The following is a 20,905-nucleotide window of genomic DNA, read 5'->3' on the forward strand; positions in this document are numbered from 1 at the left end:
GCAGCCCCGTCAGCGCAGCCCCGCCAGCGCAGCCCCGACAGCGCAGCCCCGCCAGCGCAGCCCCGCCAGCGCAGCCCCGCCAGCGCAGCCCCGCCAGAGCAGCCCCGCCAGCGCAGCCTCGCCAGAGCAGCCCCGTCAGCGCAGCCTCGCCAGAGCAGCCCCGCCAGCGCAGCCTCGCCAGAGCAGCCCCGCCAGCGCAGCCCCGCCAGAGCAGCCCCGTCAGCGCAGCCCCGCCAGAGCAGCCCCGTCAGCGCAGCCTCGCCAGAGCAGCCCCGTCAGCGCAGCCTCGCCAGCGCAGCCCCGTCAGCGCAGCCTCGCCAGCGCAGCCCCGTCAGCGCAGCCTCGCCAGCGCAGCCCCGTCAGCGCAGCCTCGCCAGCGCAGCCCCGTCAGCGCAGCCTCGCCAGCGCAGCCCCGTCAGCGCAGCCTCGCCAGCGCAGCCCCGTCAGCGCAGCCTCGCCAGAGCAGCCCCGTCAGCGCAGCCTCGCCAGAGCAGCCCCGTCAGCGCAGCCTCGCCAGAGCAGCCCCGTCAGCGCAGCCCCGCCAGCGCAGCCTCGCCAGCGCAGCCCCGCCAGCGCAGCCCCGTCAGCGCAGCCCCGTCAGCGCAGCCCCGTCAGCGCAGCCCCGTCAGCGCAGCCCCGTCAGCGCAGCCCCGTCAGCGCAGCCCCGTCAGCGCAGCCCCGTCAGCGCAGCCCCGTCAGAGCAGCTCCGTCAGCGCAGCCTCATCGGCACCCATCAGCGCAGCCTCACCGGCGTCCATCAGTGCAGCCTCACCAGCGCCCATCAGTGAAGAAAAATTACTTGTTTACAAAATTATATAACAGAAACTAAGAAAAAGGGTTTAGGAGGAGTTTCCATTCTCCCCGATCCTCTGTCTGGACAGTGCTGATTGGCTCTGTGCTGATCACATGCACTCTCCCAAGAAAAAAAAAAAAGACGACGAAAACGCTCTAGCAATACACACCAAACTGAGCATGTGCAGCTCGTCTCATGGCTCTGTAAATATCAGGTTATTTTTTGGTGACAGTGGAAGAAGGGGAGGATCAGAGAAGACCGGATCAAACAGACTTTTCACACAATGCAGAGGATTAACCCCTTAGGTTCCACAGCGAGTATAAGAAGCATGCTTTACTGCATATACAGACTGATTTTACTGTTGTGGGTTTATTAATCTTTTAAAACCATTTGAAAAGTGTACAATGCCTTTAATATCTTCAGCGGAGACCGCCACCTTCATTAACGTTCACACAACGCCGTGTACAGCATCGTATTCCTCTGGGAACTTTGGGGGGAAAAGCGAAGCGCTTTCTACAGAGTGATGAGTCACCGTTTCGGTCGGCGCAGCGACACGCCTTCCTTCGTTGGCAAGGAAGCGATTCATCTCAGGCTGTCTAATAAAGTCGGGGATTTGCACGCACCGCGCCATTTAGAGGCTTCTCTAATCTGCAATAATAATGATATATTTCACCTGCGGCGTCACGGGGGGAATCTGTGTGGAGTTCTGCGGGGTGATGGATGTTTGCGGCGGTCTCTGCGTGCAATGGGAATGTTTGGACGTATGGCACACACGTGTTGGACGCATGGCACACATGTGTTGGGTTTCTGTATAGTACAGATGTGATCCTGTCATTGATGTACGACGTGCACGTGAGCACAGAAGCGCGGAGCTATAGGTGGAAATAATAAGCAGCAGAACATCTGCTAAAGGTGCAGCAAACTTCAGGGAGTTCAGATATGAGAAAGACACACGGATATCGCGTGTCAAAGCGCCTTCATGTAACATCTCTGAGCGGAGCTTTTCTCCAAGATGGATGACATTTTTCACTTAAAGCGGAGCTCCGCCATCCCCAAAAATGAATATTAGGACACTTGCCTGTCCTGGAGTCCAGTGGTGTCGGCACCCCAGCTGATGTTTCCATCAGCTGTTGGGTGGTACCGCCACCATTGCCGGTAAGGGAACCTGGTTGTAAAGCCTTGTAGCTTCACAGCCCGGTCCCTATTGCGCATGCTCGAAACGCGCTGTACTCTTACAGGCCCCCGGCAGAAGGGGAAGGAGGAGGAGGGGGGCCAAACGTCTGATGTACCCCACCGCAGTGAGGTCTGACGGAAGCGGGGACAGGGTACCTGTCAAAAACAGGTACCCACTCCCCCCTGAAAGGTGCCAAATGTAGCACTTGGGGGGGGGGGGGGGGGGGGGTCAAATCAAATAAGCAGAAGTTCCACTTTTGGGTGGAACTCCGCTTTAAAGTGATTGCATTTTATTAAGATCACAAATATCTCGCACTTACCTGTCCTTAGTCATGGTATTGCAGGGCATCCCTAATCCTCCTCTTCTTTGCTCAACCCCCCCCCCCCCCCTCAAACCACTGAGTGCCCGCAGAGCAAGCCACTTGCTCTGGGGGCACTCATTTGTGTTCACCCCTGAGCCCTGCTCTGTGTGTAAGGCTGTGGCCCAGCCCCTTGTCACTGGCTCTGATTGACAGCAGTGGGAGCCAATGGCTCCTGCTGCTTTATTTGAGCCAATGAGGAGCGAGAACCTCGGCTCTCATGCATATTGCTGGATCAACATGGGACTCAGGTAAGTAAGGGGGGGGGTGTGCATGCAGTTTTTTTTAAAACTAAGACCCCTGTCACGCTGAGGTGCTTTACAGGCGCTACAGCGCTAAAAATAGCGCCTGAAAAGAGCCTCTCCTGTCTCTCCAGTGTCCTTTCACGCTGGAGCGATGCGCTGGCAGGATGCTAACAAAAGTTCTGCAAGCAGAATCTTTGGAGCGGTGAAGGAGTGGCGTATACACTGCTCCTGCCCATTGAACTGAATGCCGAACCCCGCTGGCAAAGCGGTGCTGTGCGGGTCGTTTTAAACCTTTAAACCCCTGCAAAAACGACGGTAAAGCGCCGCTAAAAATAGAAATAAAGTAAAAAAATCTTCTGCCTTTACAACCACTTTAAAGCTGAACTCCGGGATAAGCAAATATTGTGTAAATCCATTTGCCATGTGTATTCTTGAATCTTGGTTTGCTTTATGTATTTCTTCCAGCTCTGTGCAGGAGCTTCCTGTAATAAAGACCACTCACTGCTGCTCTCTCTCTCTGTGCAGGGTGACTGGTCTGGTCTCCGCCCCCCTCCTGTAGTTTTCTCCAGGCAGCCTGTAGTGGGTGGAGCCTGCTGGGTTCCTCCCACTGTTTTGCGCACAGTTGATGAGGTCACTGATACTTTTTTTTTTTTATATGGCAACAGCTTTGATAGCAAAGGCATTTGGTGCACACAAGGTGGATTTACATCCTCTACGCTTTACAGAAAGGAACTTCACACTGCCTAAAAGCAAAAAAATATCCCTCACATGGATCCCGGTCTCAAAAATAAATAAATGGGGGGGGGGGGGGGGGTTGTCAGGACAAGTCTGACTATTGGAGGGGAGTACACAGAGTTCCCAGCATAGCTAGAGAACTGACCATGCTGTGCTCTTCCGCTTAGTGTGGTTAGTTTTTTAATAGAAACGCAGAGGGAGTGTCAAGAACAGCAGGGATTTCACATGACGGAAGCAATACAAAGAGAACAGGGGGCTCGCTCATACAAGTACATGGCACTGCAGCCACATATCAGGAATACGAAGTTTTGGGGTAACAAACGCTTTCATGTAAACAATGTAACGTCAATGTTACCACCCCCTGCTCATGTGTAGAATTGAAGTCACTACATACTGGATGCGTCAGACTTTTGTGAATTGGTGCTTATTGTGGGTTTCAGATGTTGGGGAGGGCAGGAAGGCTCTTCTCACGCCGCGTCCTCTATGACAGAACAGAATTATTGTTCTTTTTTAGAAGAGCATCATCAAATTAGCGGTAATGAAAGAGGATGTATACTAAAACGACACATCCGTCAAACATCACATATCCCAAAATGAGTTTTGAATAACGTCCAGCTGACGCAGAGATGATGTGCTTGTCCTCAGCAGACCATCTGCTTCCCAACTGCCAGTTGTTGACAAAACCGAGAACTAGAAAAATAGGCAATTTTGTGTTTCCTCAGGAAGAGGGAAAATCTGCCAGAGGGGTATTGATCTTTTTTGCCACTGAAGTGCAACTGTAGCAGGCATCTGGTCTCATTCGCTCCCTTTTCCCCATATGGGTAACCTGCAGATTTCTCACATTCAGTAAACACGTTCGGCTATTTTTATACATTTGATGTGCCCTCCAAGCCCTCTCCAGTTTTGGAATCATCTGAAAGTGACCAAAACTGCTCAACAGTCATGCACACTGCAACTGGTTACTGTCTGAAGTGAAGAGTGCATGGAGAAAATTTTGACAAAATTTTTTGTTTTTCCTGGAAAACTGTTAATTTTGAGTCATAACAGTGTTTGAGCTTGTTGGGCATTCCATTCCAAAACCATGGGCATTAATATGAGACAGGTCCCCCTATAAGAGCCTGCATTCTCATGGGAAGGATTTCCACAAGATTATGGAGTGTGTCTGGGGAAATGTGTTCATTCAAAGAGGACTTGTGAGATCCGGTACTGATGTCAGATGAGAAGACCTGGCTCACAAAAATCCAATTCACCCCAAAGGTGATCAGTAGAGTTAAGGATAGGGCTTTGGTGAGGACCATTAAAGTTCCTCCATACCAGACTAGCCACACAAAGTCTTTATGGCTTTGTGAGGACAACCCGAGTTTGTACACACAAATCCGGTCAAACCATGTCTTTACAGAGCTGGCTTTGCGAGGGTCATCTATGTTCCCCTATACCAAACTGGTCAAACCATGTCTTTATTGGGCTGGCTTTGTGACGGTTACCTATGTTCCTCTATACCAAACTGGTTAAACAATGTCTTTATGGAGCAGGCTTTGTGGGGGTCACATATGTTCCTCTACACCAAACTCACAAAATTCCAATTCACCCCAAAGGCGATCAGTAGGGTTAAGTTGAGGGCTTTGGTGAGGACCATTCAAGTTTCTCCATACCAGACTAGTCATACAAAGTCTTTATGGCTTTGGCTGGCTTTGTGAGGACAAACTAAGTTTGTACACACAAATCCGGTCAAACCATGTCTTTATGGAGCTGCCTTTGTGATGGTCACCTCTGCTCCTCTACACCAAAATGCTCAAACCATGTCTTTACAGAGCTAGCTTTGTGAGGGTCAGCTATGTTCCCCTATACCAAACTGGTCAAACCATGTCTTTATGGGGCTGGCTTTGCGACGGTCACCTATGTTCCTCTATACCAAACTGGTCAAACCATGTCTTTATGGAGCAGGCTTTGTGGGGGTCACATATGTTCCTCTACACCAAACTGGTCAAACAATGTCTGTATGGAAAAATTTTGGTGTCACCGGCGCAAAAAAAATATATAATAAAAAATAAAATGAAATACAATTTGATTGCATTTTTCTTCCAAATATGTCTGTATGGAGCTGGCTTTGTTAAGGTCACCTATGTTCCTCTACACTAAACTAGTCAAACCATGCCTGTATGGAGCTGGCTTTGTTAAGGTCACCTACGTTCCTCTGCACTAAACTGGTCAAGTCATGTCTGTATGGAGCTGGCATTATGGGGGTCACCTATGTTTCTCTACACCAAACTGGTCAAACCATGCTTGTATGGAGCTGGCTTTGATAAGGTCACCTATGTTCCTCTACACCAAGCTGGTCAAATTGTGTTTTTATGGAGCTGTTTTTTTAGGGTCACCTATGTTCCTCTACATCAAGCTGGTCAAGCCAAGTCTTTACGAAACTGGACATTGTGGGGGCCACCTATGTTCCTCCACATTAAACTGTATACAGGGGCACAGTCACGCTGGAACAGAAAATTTCTTTCTAAAAAAAAAATTGTTACTACAATGTGGAAATCGCACTATTGTGCAAAATATCTTTGTAGGGTGTAGTTTTAACAGTCCCCTTTACTGGAAACACATGAACTTATTAATTTAAGGGGTGTTCTCAACGATTTCACTATTTTTGTTTTTTTAAAGTGGTTGTAAACCCTTACAAACCACTTTGACCTACAGGTAAGCCTAGATTAAGGCTTACCTGTAGGCCCAAGAAATATCTCTTAAACCTATACGGTTTAGAAGATATTTGCCGAAAGACAGGCTTGCCTGACGTCATCGCGGCTTCGTCATCGCGGCTTGCCTGACGTCATCGCGGCTTCGTCATCGCGGCTTGCCTGACGTCATCGCGGCTTCGTCGAATGACAGCGGAGGAGCAGCGAGACCCACCGAGAAGATGGAGGCTCCGGACTACAGGGGACAGCGGTGACTTCGCTGGCTCCTGCGTCAGGTAAGTGACACATAATGGACTACTATGCGAGGCATAGTAGTCCATTATGCATTACCTTTGCAGGGAATCAAAGAGGAAGTAAACTCATCAGGGTTTACTTCATCTTTAAAGGTATAATAAGTCAGGTGTCCACAAGCATTTTTCCAGCAAACTTTAGTTTGATCACAGTTTTCTGACAGCAGAGGGGTCCAACTGACTCCTTCCCTGTCAGAATACGACACAGCGGGGAGGATTCCCCCATGCACCTCGATCTTGTGAATGGGGCAATCAGTTTAGTTTTATTTTTACTCAGTCTGCTGGTTGAACGGAAAAAATAAATAAAATAAAACTGAGCCTGTATGGCCAGCTTAAGTTTAAACATTTCTCACACATCCCCCAGTCGATGTGAGGCACAAATGAGAACCCTTTTTCAAGAACCCCAGACTACGACCGGAACAAAATACAAGGCCAGGCAAAGACTGGCAGCGACAGCCAGATCTCTCCGCAGAGAAAAGCTCTTCTGTTGATCCAATAATAAAAACGGTGTAGCGCTTCAAAAATAATAAATGTGATAAACATAAATTATGAAGGTAATAATAAAAATCGCAAAGATCTAAATGCCTAGAGATAAAAGTCCAACATTAGGCGCTCATTCCACTATGTTGCTGGCATAGAAGTAACCAAGCCGTCACGAAGAAGGAAAATGGTGCACTAGGCGAAATGTATCCATGTGGGTCTACTCGATTGAAAACATCAGAGAAAAGTAGATAAATACTTCTTACCGGAACAGTTGGACCCACACAGTCATATGACGGTTGGATCTAAAAGGCTTGAGGTCACAGTCTGGGACCAAGGAGTATGAGGAGAGAGGTCTGTTGAGCTGATAGAAGAGCTCCAGGTGGTTGAAGGCTCAATGCTGGATCCTTTCAGGTGGAACGTCAAAGTAATCAAGCTCAAACGCAGCCCGTTGTACCAATACTCCAACCTCCCCCGGATGGGGAGAGGGGTGTTGTGAAGTATTAAACCAAAAAAATGGAGAAAAAGAAAGAAAAGCTCCACATGGTGCGGGTCAAACGATATAAAAAAATATTGGTTTATTGAAGTCAAAAGGTAATTAATGACTTAGTGATCACATAAAAAACAAAATAAAATTAAAAGCAATGTGGGGTGCCAACAGCTCGCCCGACGCGTTTCGACATATGTGTCTTCAACTGGCCCCAGTTGAAGACACATATGTCGAAACGCGTCGGGCGAGCTGTTGGCACCCCACATTGCTTTTAATTTTATTTTGTTTTTTATGTGATCACTAAGTCATTAATTACCTTTTGACTTCAATAAACCAATATTTTTTTATATCGTTTGACCCGCACCATGTGGAGCTTTTCTTTCTTTTTCTCCATTTTTTTGGTTTAATACTTCACAACACCCCTCTCCCCATCCGGGGGAGGTTGGAGTATGGGTACAACGGGCTGCGTTTGAGCTTGATTACTTTGACGTTCCACCTGAAAGGATCCAGCATTGAGCCTTCAACCACCTGGAGCTCTTCTATCAGCTCAACAGACCTCTCTCCTCATACTCCTTGGTCCCAGACTGTGACCTCAAGCCTTTTAGATCCAACCGTCATATGACTGTGTGGGTCCAACTGTTCCGGTAAGAAGTATTTATCTACTTTTCTCTGATGTTTTCAATCGAGTAGACCCACATGGATACATTTCGCCTAGTGCACCATTTTCCTTCTTCGTGACGGCTTGGTTACTTCTATGCCAGCAACATAGTGGAATGAGCGCCTAATGTTGGACTTTTATCTCTAGGCATTTAGATCTTTGCGATTTTTATTATTACCTTCATAATTTATGTTTATCACATTTATTATTTTTGAAGCGCTACACCGTTTTTATTATTTTACCTGTTGAACTTTGTTTGTTTTTGGTGTTGGCTGCTGTTGTGGCCGTTGTGGCCATTTCTTCACAAACTATAGCGCAGTGTTTTTCCCCCTTTTTGTACTTCTGTTGATCCAGACTGCGCACTGGACTACAATTTAATAAACTAAAATGAAATTACATTTTCCTCATGCTGCCCTTCCACGTAAGCCGGGTCTATTTTATGCAGCGCTTTCATAAAAGATAGCATCTTTTCCCCGGCGTGAGACTTGGGATCGGAACCCAGGAGACATCATGTCAGCGCTTAATTTATCTGTCAGGTTCAATTTAAACTCAAAATATTTTCTGAGAACACTGGAGATAAGAGCTGCAGAGGATAAAATCTCTTCATTTTACACGTACAGTACTGAACATTAAGAGGAATGTATAAGATTTTAGTTTTTTGTGTGTTTATGTGGGAGGGGACATTCTAAAGTGGCATTTTATATACGCACAGTTCTTAAAGTGGACTTCCACCCACTTCTGAGAGGTTCTCCACCGCTCGTTTTTGGCTAGTTAACTTTTTTCTTATAAACTTACCTCTTTATGAAGTACAGCCTGTACTTCCATCCCATCCGGTCCGCAGCGCAGGACGTCAGATCCTCTCCTTCCGCTAGCCCCCTGATGTTTTCTGGGACATGCGTGTGTCCCAGAAGACAGCCGGTTATTCACAAAGCACTGCGCCACTCGCGCGCGGGGGGGGGGGTGCCACATCACGGGCTCCCTGGACAGTAAGGATGAGCTCCAGCGTGTTCGCATACGCCATGTGCAGAGCCCACCAGGAAGCCGGCACTGCAGAGCGCTAATCACAGGCAGTTAGACATTGTCCCGATGCGCGGCTGCAGAGGTCGGGAAATGTCTCACTGCCTGTGATTAGCGTAGCGTCGACATCCTGGTGGGCTCTGCAGGTGCTGTATGCCAATACGCCGCAGCTCATCCTTACTGGACAGGTAAGTGTCCTTATTAAAAGTCAGCAGCTATAGTGTTTGTAGCTGCGGATTTTAAAGAGGTGGAACACCACTTTAACTTGCAGAACATCCTGTGACCTCAAAAACTAGGGCCACTCTATCATGCAATTACTGACAAAGTTAGGGGGGGGGGGGGTTCGAAGGTAATTGTGATGGAGACATATATAGGAGCCGTTTTACCTGTATTTCTGCCCATCCAGTTCTGAGATGTACACAGCTCTGTCACACAGCACAGCCCTGTCTGGCAGGAAACCTGATTTTTCTGTCAGAGTGACCATCAGGTTCTTGGTCACCTCCCCCCCAATTGCTCAGTTTGGCCGGCCGGGCCGCTCTAGGAAGAGTCCTGATGGTTCCAAACTTCTTCCATTTACAGATGATTGAGGCCACTGTGCTCATTGGGACCTTCAATGCAGCTGACATTTTTTTGTACCCTTCCCCCGATCTGTGCCTCTATACAATCCTGTCTCGGAGGTCTACAGACAATTCCTTGGACTTCATGGCTTGGTTTGTGCTCTGACATGCACAAATCATGTCCGATGAACTGAATTTACCACAGGTGGACTCCAATCAAGTTGTAGAAACATCTCAAGGAAGATCAGTGGAAGCAGGAGGCACCGGAGCTCAATTTTCACTGTCTTTTTTTTTATATACTCTATTTCTTTTCTCATTTACAAATCATCATATATGTATTTCAGCTACATTCATTATTTTTATACCAATACTAAGATACCCCACCCCCAAAATGCTCCCCATTGTTGCCATTTGCTTAAGTATTTTAGGCCTGAGTCCTCCAGTCTTTGTATAGATTCCTCCATTACCCTTATGTGTTCTACTTTCCGGGTCCACTCTGCTACTGTCGGTACCTGCACGGACTTCCAATGACACGGAATCAAGGATTTAGCCACATTCAATAAGACTGGGGTCATTGTGTCTCTATATTGCCTGATCTCTTTCTTTGTATCGTGGAACAGGCATTCCCATGGAGAATTTCCCACCCTTCCCCCTGTCACTAGAAGTGTCAATTCTCTTATTTGATCCCAGAAAGGGATTATTTTGGGGCAATCCCACCATATGTGCTTAAACGAACCTAGTCCCCCACATTCCCTCCAACATAACTTCTGACTTTCCTCACTGAACCTCTGTATTCTCTGTGGCGTCAAATGCCACCTCGCTATTAATTTAAAGGACATTTCGATCGTTTGCACATCTTTTGCCAGGGAATAAGTCATTTTAATTATTTTGCTCCTCTGCTCCTGATTTCTCAAGGGCCTCCCATTTCCTCAAGTAGTCTGGAAGCTCTGCGTCTCCCTCTTGCTTTAATATTTTGTATATTTTAGAAATCCTTTTCTGTAGACATTGTGGGTCTTTAAATAGCTTTTCCAGTGGGTAAAGTTGTGTCTTTCCTCTTAATGGTTGTGGTAAACCTTGTGTGAAGTGCGCCATTTGCGTGTATCTCCAATAGTCCAGTGGCTTACAACCCCATTCTTGTGTGATTTCCCTAAAAGTGCTTATCCTATTCCCTTTCATTACTTCTAAAAGTGTTATGTCGTCCCTTTTTGCCCACCTACTATAATATAAACGTTCCTCTTTCCCTGGGGGGAAGTAGTTTGTATCCAAGAGTGACATTAAAGGTGAGTTAAAGTGCCACTTGTGTCTTTTATTTATTTTATCCCAAATTTTTAATGTGTGCCTAGTTAACGTGCAAGTGCTCGTCCCTAAATCCCTATATTGGGGAGGGATCCATATCATTTTAGCTAATTCTGTGTTACTTAGTGTGACTTCCAAATCTACCCAACTCTTCCCTTGTTTGTTGTGACACCAGTCCGCTACCCTTGAAATTGTTATCGCCTCGTAGTATTTAGTGAGATCTGGTAGAGCTACCCCTCCCCTCTCTTTCTCCTTCACTAAGACATTATAGGCTATTCTCGGCCTCTTTCGAGCCCATATAAACGACAAAATCATTGATTTGACCTTTCCCAGGTAACTTACGGGCAAGGGGATAGGGATCATTTGGAGCGTATACATTACTAATGGTAATATAAATATCTTAATTGTATTTATCCTCCCCATCCATGTGAGAGCTTTATATCTCATTTTATTTAACTTGTCCTTAATTTTATTCAATAAAGGTAGATAGTTAGCCCCATAGAGGTTACACGTTTGTGCCGTCAACTTTATACCCAGGTAGGTCAGCTCTTCTTTGCACCATTTAAATGGTAGCTGGGAGCTTAGCGCTGTCTGTTCAACCTGCATTAAATTTATATTTAGAATTTCTGATTTAGTCGCATTTATTTTAAAGTTTGAAAAATGGCCAAACCGTTCGAACTCTTTAAGGAGGGGTGGGATTGTTGTGATTGGATTGACTATATACACCAGTACATCGTCTGCAAATGCAGAGATTTTATATTCCCTCCCTCCAACCCGAAGGCCCCGTATGTCCTGGTTCCTCCTTATTGCCACCAACAGTGGTTCCAGTGAGATCACGAACATGATCGGTGAGAGGGGGCATCCCTGTCTCGTCCTATTGAACAGTTGCAGGGGGCGAGACAGGGATCCGTTTACTCTGATTCTCGCTGTTGGTTGCCAATATAGGGATTTAATCCATCTCAGCATCCTTTCTCCCAGTCCTAGATATTCTAATACCCTATCTATAAACTCCCACTCCACTCTGTCGAAGGCCTTTTCGGCATCTACTGACAGCAGTACTGTGGGGGTCCTTCTCCTAATAGCTTCCTGAATTAGTGCTATGGACTTTATGGAGTTATCTCTCCCCTCTCGCCCCTGGACAAACCCCACCTGATCCGGATGGATCCAATCCGGAAGGAGGGATTTTAATCTTTCTGCTAATATTTTCGAAAAGATCTTTATGTCCGTGTTTAGTAAGGAGATCGGTCGGTAACTCTCTACAGCTGCTGGGTCCTTACCTTCTTTCAAAATCAGGGTTATGTGTGCGCACAAGGCTTCCTCCCGGAACCTCTCTCCTACTCCCACTGCATTGAAATAGTCACAGAGTTTTGGGATCAGGAGCTTCTGGAACTTCTTATAGTACAAAATCGAATATCCATCGGGGCCAGGACTCCCCCCGAGTGCTGTGTTGTTAATTGTTCTACTCACTTCCTCCGGTGTTATCGGAGCTTCTAATGTCTCCATCTCCTCCTTTACTCCCCTGGGGAAGTCCATGTCCCGAAGATATTCCTCTATTTTTCCTTTCCTTGTCTCTTTATCTCCCCCTTTCCCTCTTATGTTATACAGCTCACTATAGTACCTGTGGAAATTTTCTGCAATTTTTGGAGTGGAGTATTGAATCTCTCTTTTATCTTTAATCATTGAAATATGTGTCCTATTCTTATGATCCTTGACTCTTTTTGCTATCCATTTTCCCGACCAATTACCCCATTGATATCTCTCTCTGTTTATTTTATGGAATGCCGACTCCCTTTCTTGTTCTAGAATTTTTTCCAGTTCTCTTTTTTTTTCCCTTAACTCCTGTCTCTCCCTTAGTCCCTTTGGTCTAGTTTCCTGTTCTAATTTATTAATCTCCCTGTATAGGTGAGTTTTTTGTTGATCCCTTTCCTTTTTCTTCCCTGCTCCAATCCCGATCAAGACCCCTCTAATGACTACTTTGTGTGTTTCCCACAGGGTAGCTCTCGTTATACCTGCTGTATCGTTTAGTTCGTAGAAACTAATCAGTTCCTGTTCTATCTTGGCTGTGACTTCCGGGTCCTGTAATAGAGAATTATTTAATTTCCATGTCCTCCCTGTTCCACTTTCTCCCTGTAATTCGAACTGGATTACTACTGGGGCATGGTCCGAGAGGGTAATTGGTTTAATTTCTGCTTTTTTCAAATTTGGGACTAATTGATGATCAAGTAGGATATAATCTAATCTTGCGAAGGAGTTATGTGGTGCTGAGTAGTGAGTGTAATCTCTATCTTTTGGGTGGGAGATTCTCCATGCGTCTATAATCTGTGCATTGGCTAATGTTCTCTTTAAAGCTCTATATCTCCCCTCTGCCGCCCTACTACCGCCCCCCGAGTTGTCCAGTTTAGGATTTAGAGTCCAGTTCAAGTCCCCTGCAATGATTAATTTACCCACTTTGAAGCCCTCCAGCGTCTCAAGAACACTCCTTAAGAATCTGTCTGGGTTTCTGTTGGGTGCGTATACATTCACTATGGTACATTTCAAATCAAACAACTTGCCCCTAAGAAATAGGTATCTACCTTCCGGGTCAGCCAATCGCTCCTCTATTTCAAATCTGGTTGTTCTATCGAACCCCGTAGCTACGCCTCTTGAGTGGGCTGAAGGTGTATCCCCGTAAAACCATAATGGAAATTGAAATGATGACAGCTTTACAGGGGATCCATTAGTAATATATGTCTCCTGGAGACAAACCACACTCCCCCCTAATAATTGGAGTTCTTTATCTATCTTGAATCTTTTTTCTTTTGTATTTAATCCCCTTACGTTATATGATATTACATTAATTGCAACCATCAAATACTTGCAGTATACATCGGAGTCTCACATAGGCTGATCCGGGAGCGCCCCCCTTTGAAGCACCGGGGGGTAGGCCGTTGGGGGAAAAAAAAAAAAAATAAAAAAAAAAATTGGGGGGACTCTAGCCCCAAACCCACCAATCCCTCCCTCCCCCTTTCCCCTCCCTCCTCCCCTCTTTTCCCTCCCCTTCTCCGCAACAATACCCCTGAAAAGGGTGGTCGGAGTTCCCCCCACACTTTGTTGATCATATGGGTTAGATACCTTCCTAGAAGGGACCTTCTTCTCCCCATATATACCCAGGGGCTCCCACCAGAGACTCTCCAAAACCCTCCTCCCTCCCACCCTCCCATTACCCCCCCAACCCAACCATCCTCTCGCTTCCCCATTCACCCCCTCTTTGCGTCTTTACTTTGCTCTTGGCTCGACTACTCTCGTTCCTCTCCATCTGGGGATCCTTGGAATCAGTACTGTCTTTTCTTCCACACCCCATCCCGGTAACCGGGGGGGGGGGATGTCCAGCCTTTCGCAGAACCCCTGTAGGTCTTCGGGGAATCGTAGGACTGAGGACCGGCCGTCTTTTTTCCCAATTAAACAGGCGGGGAATCCCCACTGGTAGGCTACACCCAAGGCCATCATCTGTTGTGTGAGGGGCTTCAACAGCCTCCTTCTCACTAATGTTTCTACAGCAAGGTCCGGGAAGACCTGCAGTTCTACCTCCTCGAAGATCAATCCTGCCGATGTTCTCAGTTTCTCCATAATGAGGTCTCTCTCTTCTACGTAGTGGAACCTCACTATCACGTCTCTGGGTTGCTCTTCTCTTAACCCTGTCCGTCTTGCTATCCTATGAGCTCTGTCTATCCTAAGGGTATCTCCGGGATCTCTTCCTAATAATGGGTTGAATACCTGCTTTATTATACTGCCCAATTCCTTGCTGCTATATTTCTCTGGGAGGCCCCTGATGCGCACATTCTTCCTTCTCCCCTGGTTGTCCTGGTCCTCCAGTTTATATTGGAGGCTCCTGTTCGCTAACTGCAGGGATGTAATTTGTTCTATTATCCCATCTAATCTTTGGTCCTGGTTATCTACTCTCCCCTCTAACTCTTCCACCCTCCCAAGTACTAATCCTATATCTGACCTTACTCCTGCTATTTCCGTTTTTAGTGAGTTCTCCATTTTTGTAAACATCTCCGTTAGCATCTCCCTGATTGGGGGGCCTTCCCTCTCCTGGGGTGTAACTGACGCAGTACCTCCTCCCCTTGAACCCTCCACCTCCTGTCCTCTTTCCTCACTCGCATCTACCTCTTTTGGGGGCCCCGTATTAGCTCCATTTTCCTTTCCCCCTTTTCCCTCCTCTAACATCCTTTGCTTATTTGGGCCGGATCTCCGTGTTGTTCCTAATTTTGGGCTACAGGGGCCTTCCTCTGTTATACTAGAGTTGCTTGCCATGTAACGCTGGATTCCCCCTGGGCTAGCGGCCAGAGGGGTTTTTTTTCCTGTTTTTACCTTCCCTCTCATCTTTCCATATAACTACACTACCCTTGTTTTTAATCCTTTCTTGACTACCCGCTAGAAAGTAATGAGAGAGCGATAGCAAGGGTGAACCCCCCGAGCCACAACCCTTCTCCCTGGCTCTAGGGGTTAGCCCCCTCCCCTCTCCCTTCCCCTCTCCCCCGGGATCCTTTACTTTACGATAGTGCCGTGCCCCCCCTACCAAACTACAAAGCCCAGACAGATATCCACAGGTACACAAGCTGTAATCATGCTATAAGTCCCATCAATATCAATACACTATTTATACAGTCTCTTTATCAGATCTTATGCTAAAAACTTCTTCTTTTTCTTCCTGGCCAGCGCCTAATCCTTATGGTTAAGGGTATTCGGTATAGGCTCAAGGTTGGACGCGGCTTAATTGGTAAATGTCCCTTCCTCGGCGATCGATGACCTTGATTCTTGAATGCTCCTCTAAGTAACCCCTCAACTCTGTGTTGCATAAGGAAAAGAAAACAGTGTCCCATTCAGTGGAGCGGGAGAGGGAGATACTAATATAAGTACTCTAAGATTGCCTGTTCTCTCCCTTGCCCAGCTATCCTCCTTGCCCAGGGGGACCTCCTGGAAAGGCCTTAAAGCATAGCCATGGGCCGTATATAGTTTGTTACTTCCATAGTTGCCAGTCGTCCCCCAAACTTCTCGGTGAGGCGAAAAAAAAAAGAGAGAGAAATCAAAAAAGGCTAGGGGGGGGTGGAGGGAAAAAAAAAAAAAAAAAAACCACGAGAACAAGGCAGAAGTTTTGTGTTCTTTGGGAGGTCTTTACTATCTCCGCCGGGATTTCAGTAACTTCCCTTCTCTCTCCCTTCCCCCCTATTGAGGTTACTTGAGGCTGGGGAGCTTTAAATGTCCTACTGATTTTCAGCATAGAACCTGGGTTGGTGATCCAAGTGAGAGCCTGCCTTTTAGCATTTTCTTCCATACAGGGGGCCACCCCCCAGTATTTATTTATGTTTGGTGCGTTTAAAAGTTCTCCTCCAGGTAAGTTACCTAGTCCTCCGGCAAGTTCTACCCCACTTGACGCAGGGGTAGGGGCTTGGACTCAATGTCTTTCTCTTTGCTGGTCTCTTGGTAATCTTACCAGCCCCCACCACATGCCTGCACGGAATTTAGGGGGATAATGGGGGGGAGACCTGCAGGGACTAAGGTAGAGAGCCAGAAAGCCAGCAGACAATCTTTACACAGCCTTACACAGCCTTAGCAGTTTTCAGAGCTCGTCTCCTCATGACACAGTTCTCACATGGCTCAGTATACCACTCTGTCCTGCCTTTACACATTCCACCCTTAACTCCTACTCATTGCTTATTTACTGTACCGCACTCCAGTGATCGTGGCCGAGGGCTTCCTCCGCTGTGATATGCTCCGATAGACCGGTGAGCCCTCTAGTATAGGCAGTTGGCTGTCCGCCAATGATTCGAGGCTCCCGCCGAGACTGGCGTCTTCTGCTTGTCTCCTGTATGGTTTCCCCCGACAGGGTTCACTTACGGCTTCCGGTCTGCGGCTGTGGCTGGTTCCGAGTGTCCGACCTCCGTGTCAGGGGGCGCGTGAGGCACTACCCAAGCCGCGTCAGGCTGCGGGGGAACGGCGTGGCGAACGAGAGCAAGCCGGCTCTCCTCGGACTGCCGACATGCCTGGTCGAATCACCGCTCTGCTTCTCGCCGTGCGTTCGAGAGGGACGGCGTACGCCGTGGGAGATCCAGGCGAGGAGGGAGGGGTGGAGGAGCTCTGGACGAGCCTATCTTCTGGTGCTCCGCCCCATCCTGTCACTCAATTTTCACTGTCATGGCAAAGGTTGTGAATACTTCTGTACATGGGATTTTTTTAGTTTTTAATTAGCAAAAATGTCAAAACAAACTTCTTTTGCGTTGTTATTAGGATATTGTTTGTGGAATGTTGAGGAAAATTATGAATTTAATCCATTTTGGAATAAGGCTGCAACAACAAAATGTGGAAAAGGTGAAGCGCTGTGAATACATTCCGGATGCAGTGTATCTGCAAGCTTCATATTAGCATATGAGCACTGCAGCACAACTCATTGCCCCTTTATGTGGCTTCTCCCTCTCACAGGGTCGGCTCACACTGGGGCAACACGACTTACAGCGCAACTTTGGAAGGCGACTTGGAGGCGACTTCAACACAACTTCAATGCGACTTTCCACGCAACTTCAAGTTGCCCCCCAGGCCAGGCGACTTTGCTTGTGGCCAATCACAAAGTAATAAGCTCTCTGGGAGCATAGGGGGTTCCCCTTAAAATCCATATCAGACCTAAGAGCCTGGCATGCCCTTGGAGGGGAACCCATGCCGTTTTTCTTTTTTTTTTTATTAGAGGCGACATTGTCGCTTCTTTCTCACGCTTGCTGCAATAGGAAAACGTGTTTTCGCCAGATGTGCAATACCCTGTCGCCGAAAAACCAGCATGATGGGATCGAGCTGGAAACAGATCCTCGTGGGCAGGTACTGTAATTTTTTTTTCCTGTAAAGTTGCTTCAATATAGATGGAGATCTGACTTGGAGGCGACTTCCAGTGAATTCTATGGGTACAAGTCGCCTTGAAGTAGTAGAGGAACCTTTTCTGAAGTCGGAGCGACTTCAGTAGTGTACATTAAGATGGCTCTCATTGACTATAATAGAATTTGACTGATGTCAAGCGACTTGGGGCGACTTGAGGTCTGACAAGTCGGATCCCAAGTCGCGGTAGTGTGAACCAAGCCTAAGGCAGTCCATAGATAATACGATTTCCTTTCTTTCCACCACAAGTGGAAGGAAAGAAAATCGGTTGATTCCCCCATCAACACAGTTGCGCCTCCCATGGATCTATTGTGTTCTTCTGGCGGGGAGCCTTCCTAGGCACCAGAATGCAATGATTACTGCTAGCAGCTTTAGCCAACAGCAGTAATTGTATGCCAAAAATCCAACAGGCTGGTTGTACTTAAGGTTACCGATTGCCAAACTTGGGTACAATCAACCTGCCTATACATGGATCGAAATTTGGCTGGTCCCTGCTGAACTGACTTAAGTGCTGTAAGACTGCAAGAGATCGACACCAAGTCTGATTTAGGTACTTACATTGCTTCCATTTAAAAAATACATGAGGAAATATGATAATGAATACAGAGCTGCATTCATGTGCATCTTTTTATATCTGCTTGGATATACGATTGCTATTTGTTAACACCTTAGAGCCAAGGGTCTACCAGCCCTTTAATGAGTTTAGAAAGCCAGGGTGGGTGGGCTTATGGTGATGTGACTGCCGTGATTGGCCGTCATCGCAGCCACATGATTGGAAAGCTCCCGAACACAAATACAGTGCCTTGAAAAAGTATTCATACCCCTTGAAACGTTCCACATTTTGTCACGTTAAGGCTGAGTGTTCCCACCACTGTGTCTACAGCAAATAATAGTAATACACCCAATCTACCACCAGTACCAGCTTTCCATTTCTTAGCCAAGATTCAAGGCAAGCATTACACTCACAGCTTCCCCTCTATCAGTAGCAATCATCTTCCAAGAAGCTGCTAAATCACCCCTGCAAAACCATCATAGCCAGGAGGATCAAGTGAGGTTACAAAATCAGAGCACTTGAAATTGACACCAGAGAGGATTAGATTTTATCATGTATTGTACAGTATGTATTAATGTCTTGGTGGTGACATCTTGTGGCAATTCTGTGCAACTACAAATTGTTATTTTTTCTGTTTGTTAATGGTATAATCCAGCTTCCCTGTATACTGGAGTTAGTTTAGTCCTTACCGTCTTCATATTCCCTCAATAAGCATCCAGCTCTCCTAGCAGGCTTAAAGCAAAGAAGATTGTCTCTTTACACTTCAAATAAACAAGGAACATCCCACATTGGCCGGACGGAGGTCAATGCATAAAGCGGTGCTCGAGACAGAAAAAGGTTTATTGACATTTCACTGCATGAACATCAAAGACACTGAGGATCCTACCTGACCCTAGAGTCCGGAGACAGTGGGAAGATGGGGGAACTGGAGCGGACTACAGGTGTACTACTCCTCCTATGGAAGGATTCCTCCATGTTCTCGTACAACAAGTTATTGGGTGTCCCCGGTCCTTCATCCGTTCTGGTTTCTTCTTTATTCAGCTCATCTAGAAAAAAAAAAAATATTGCACAGGTTAAACCATTAATGAATACTTAAAACTAACCTCCAAGCAAACAGCTAAACACACTGATTTTATATATATATATATATATATATATATATATATATATATATATATATATATATATATATATATATATATATATATATATATATATATATATAATAAATAAATATATATATATATATATATATATAAATCTGTTTTTAACGCTCAGTCCTTCCAGTTCTGATATTTACACATCTTTGCAACACATTACAGCCCGGCGATGACACCACTTCCCATGGACTTTCCGAATGAACTTGGCCACACACAATCACACCATAGTCCGATGGATTTGAACGTGATGACGTACGACCGGACTAGAATAAGGAAGTTCATAGCCAGTAGCTGCCCTAGCGTCGGTTTTCGTCCGTCAGACCAGCATACAGGCGACCGGATTTTTCAACCGGACTCGAGTCCATCGGAAAGATTTGAAACATGTTCGAAATCTAAAGTCCATCTGATTTTTTTGACAGCAAAGGTCCGATGAAGCCCACACACGGTCGAATTGTCAGATGGATTCGTTCCGTCAGACCTTTGCTGTGGAAAAGTCCGGCCGTGTGTACACGGCATTAGATCTATAGAATTCTCTCCATTACATTTTTTTTTTCCACGGGATGCCATCATCTGCTAGGTTTAATAAGATACGCGTTACTCCTCATTTGCTAAATGCAGCCAAAATATTGATACCTAGATTTTGGAAACAATCCGGATGTCCCACTATAATGGATTGGAAAAGGGAGGTAGAAAAAATAATGGAAGCAGAGAGATGGTCTTTAACGAATGGTTAAAGACCAACAGAATAAAATATACATGGAACGAATGGCTGTTGTTGAATTGAGAAGGGGGCTCAGGTCTCAGGTAAGTATTAGGGGGCTGCAGAAGTTTTTTGTTTTATATCTTAATGCATAGCAAGGGTGGCTGGTGGACTTTTCTTCTGGGGCGGGGGGAGCAAACAACCAAAGCTACCCCCCTCCAAGGCAGCACGGCACCGATGCACCCCAAGGGTTGGCATCAAGGCTCGTGGCACGGTTAGCCAGCAACCCCCCCCCCCCCCCCCCCAAGGAGGTCCAGCACTTACTATGCGGCAGGCTGTGTCCTCTGGGCAGAGGCGGGTCCGACTCAAGTGTGTCTCCTCTTCCACAGCGTTAGGCATCCAATAGGCTTGCCTGGCACTTTTGCCAATCGGGAAACAGGTCTCACTAACCTGCCCTCCTGATTGGCAGGGAGTAACAGTATTGTGAAAATAGAGAAAATCCATCCTCTAGTCACACAAGTGGGTGGGATTGTGGCACACCCTCTGCGCCCCCATGCCCACCCTGATTTGAAGCCTATTAGAGCCTCTGGCTCTAATACAGGTGCTTAAAAAAAAACACACACACACACACACACACACACACACCCGCCATAGGAATTCATGTGCCCGGCGTCCTGAAAGGGGCCGGGCACAAGGATAGGGAGGGCGGGGTAGGTGTTGGGGCAGGCAGCAGCCTGTGCACCCACAATACACGGGCCGCCCCTGATGCACAGAATGCATTAAGATGAAAAAAACCTTCTGCCTTT

At 46.7% G+C, this 20,905-nt stretch overlaps 1 protein-coding gene across 2 annotated transcripts in view; it reads right to left on the reverse strand.

The window, feature by feature from the left end:
* The window catches only part of RAD18 (RAD18 E3 ubiquitin protein ligase), a 406,657-nt gene that overhangs the window by 130,999 nt on the left and 254,753 nt on the right, over positions 1-20,905 (reverse strand). For both annotated transcript variants that reach the window (XM_077451576.1, XM_077451575.1), the window contains exon 11: positions 19,126-19,285. In XM_077451576.1, coding sequence (XP_077307702.1) covers positions 19,126-19,285 — 160 coding nt within the window. The remainder of the gene's footprint in view (positions 1-19,125; positions 19,286-20,905) is intronic.

Source organism: Lithobates pipiens, unplaced genomic scaffold, assembly GCF_037356315.1.
Source record: "Lithobates pipiens isolate NorthernLeopardFrog02 unplaced genomic scaffold, aLitPip1_a1.2 Scaffold_23, whole genome shotgun sequence".
Taxonomy (NCBI): Eukaryota; Metazoa; Chordata; class Amphibia; order Anura; family Ranidae; genus Lithobates; species Lithobates pipiens.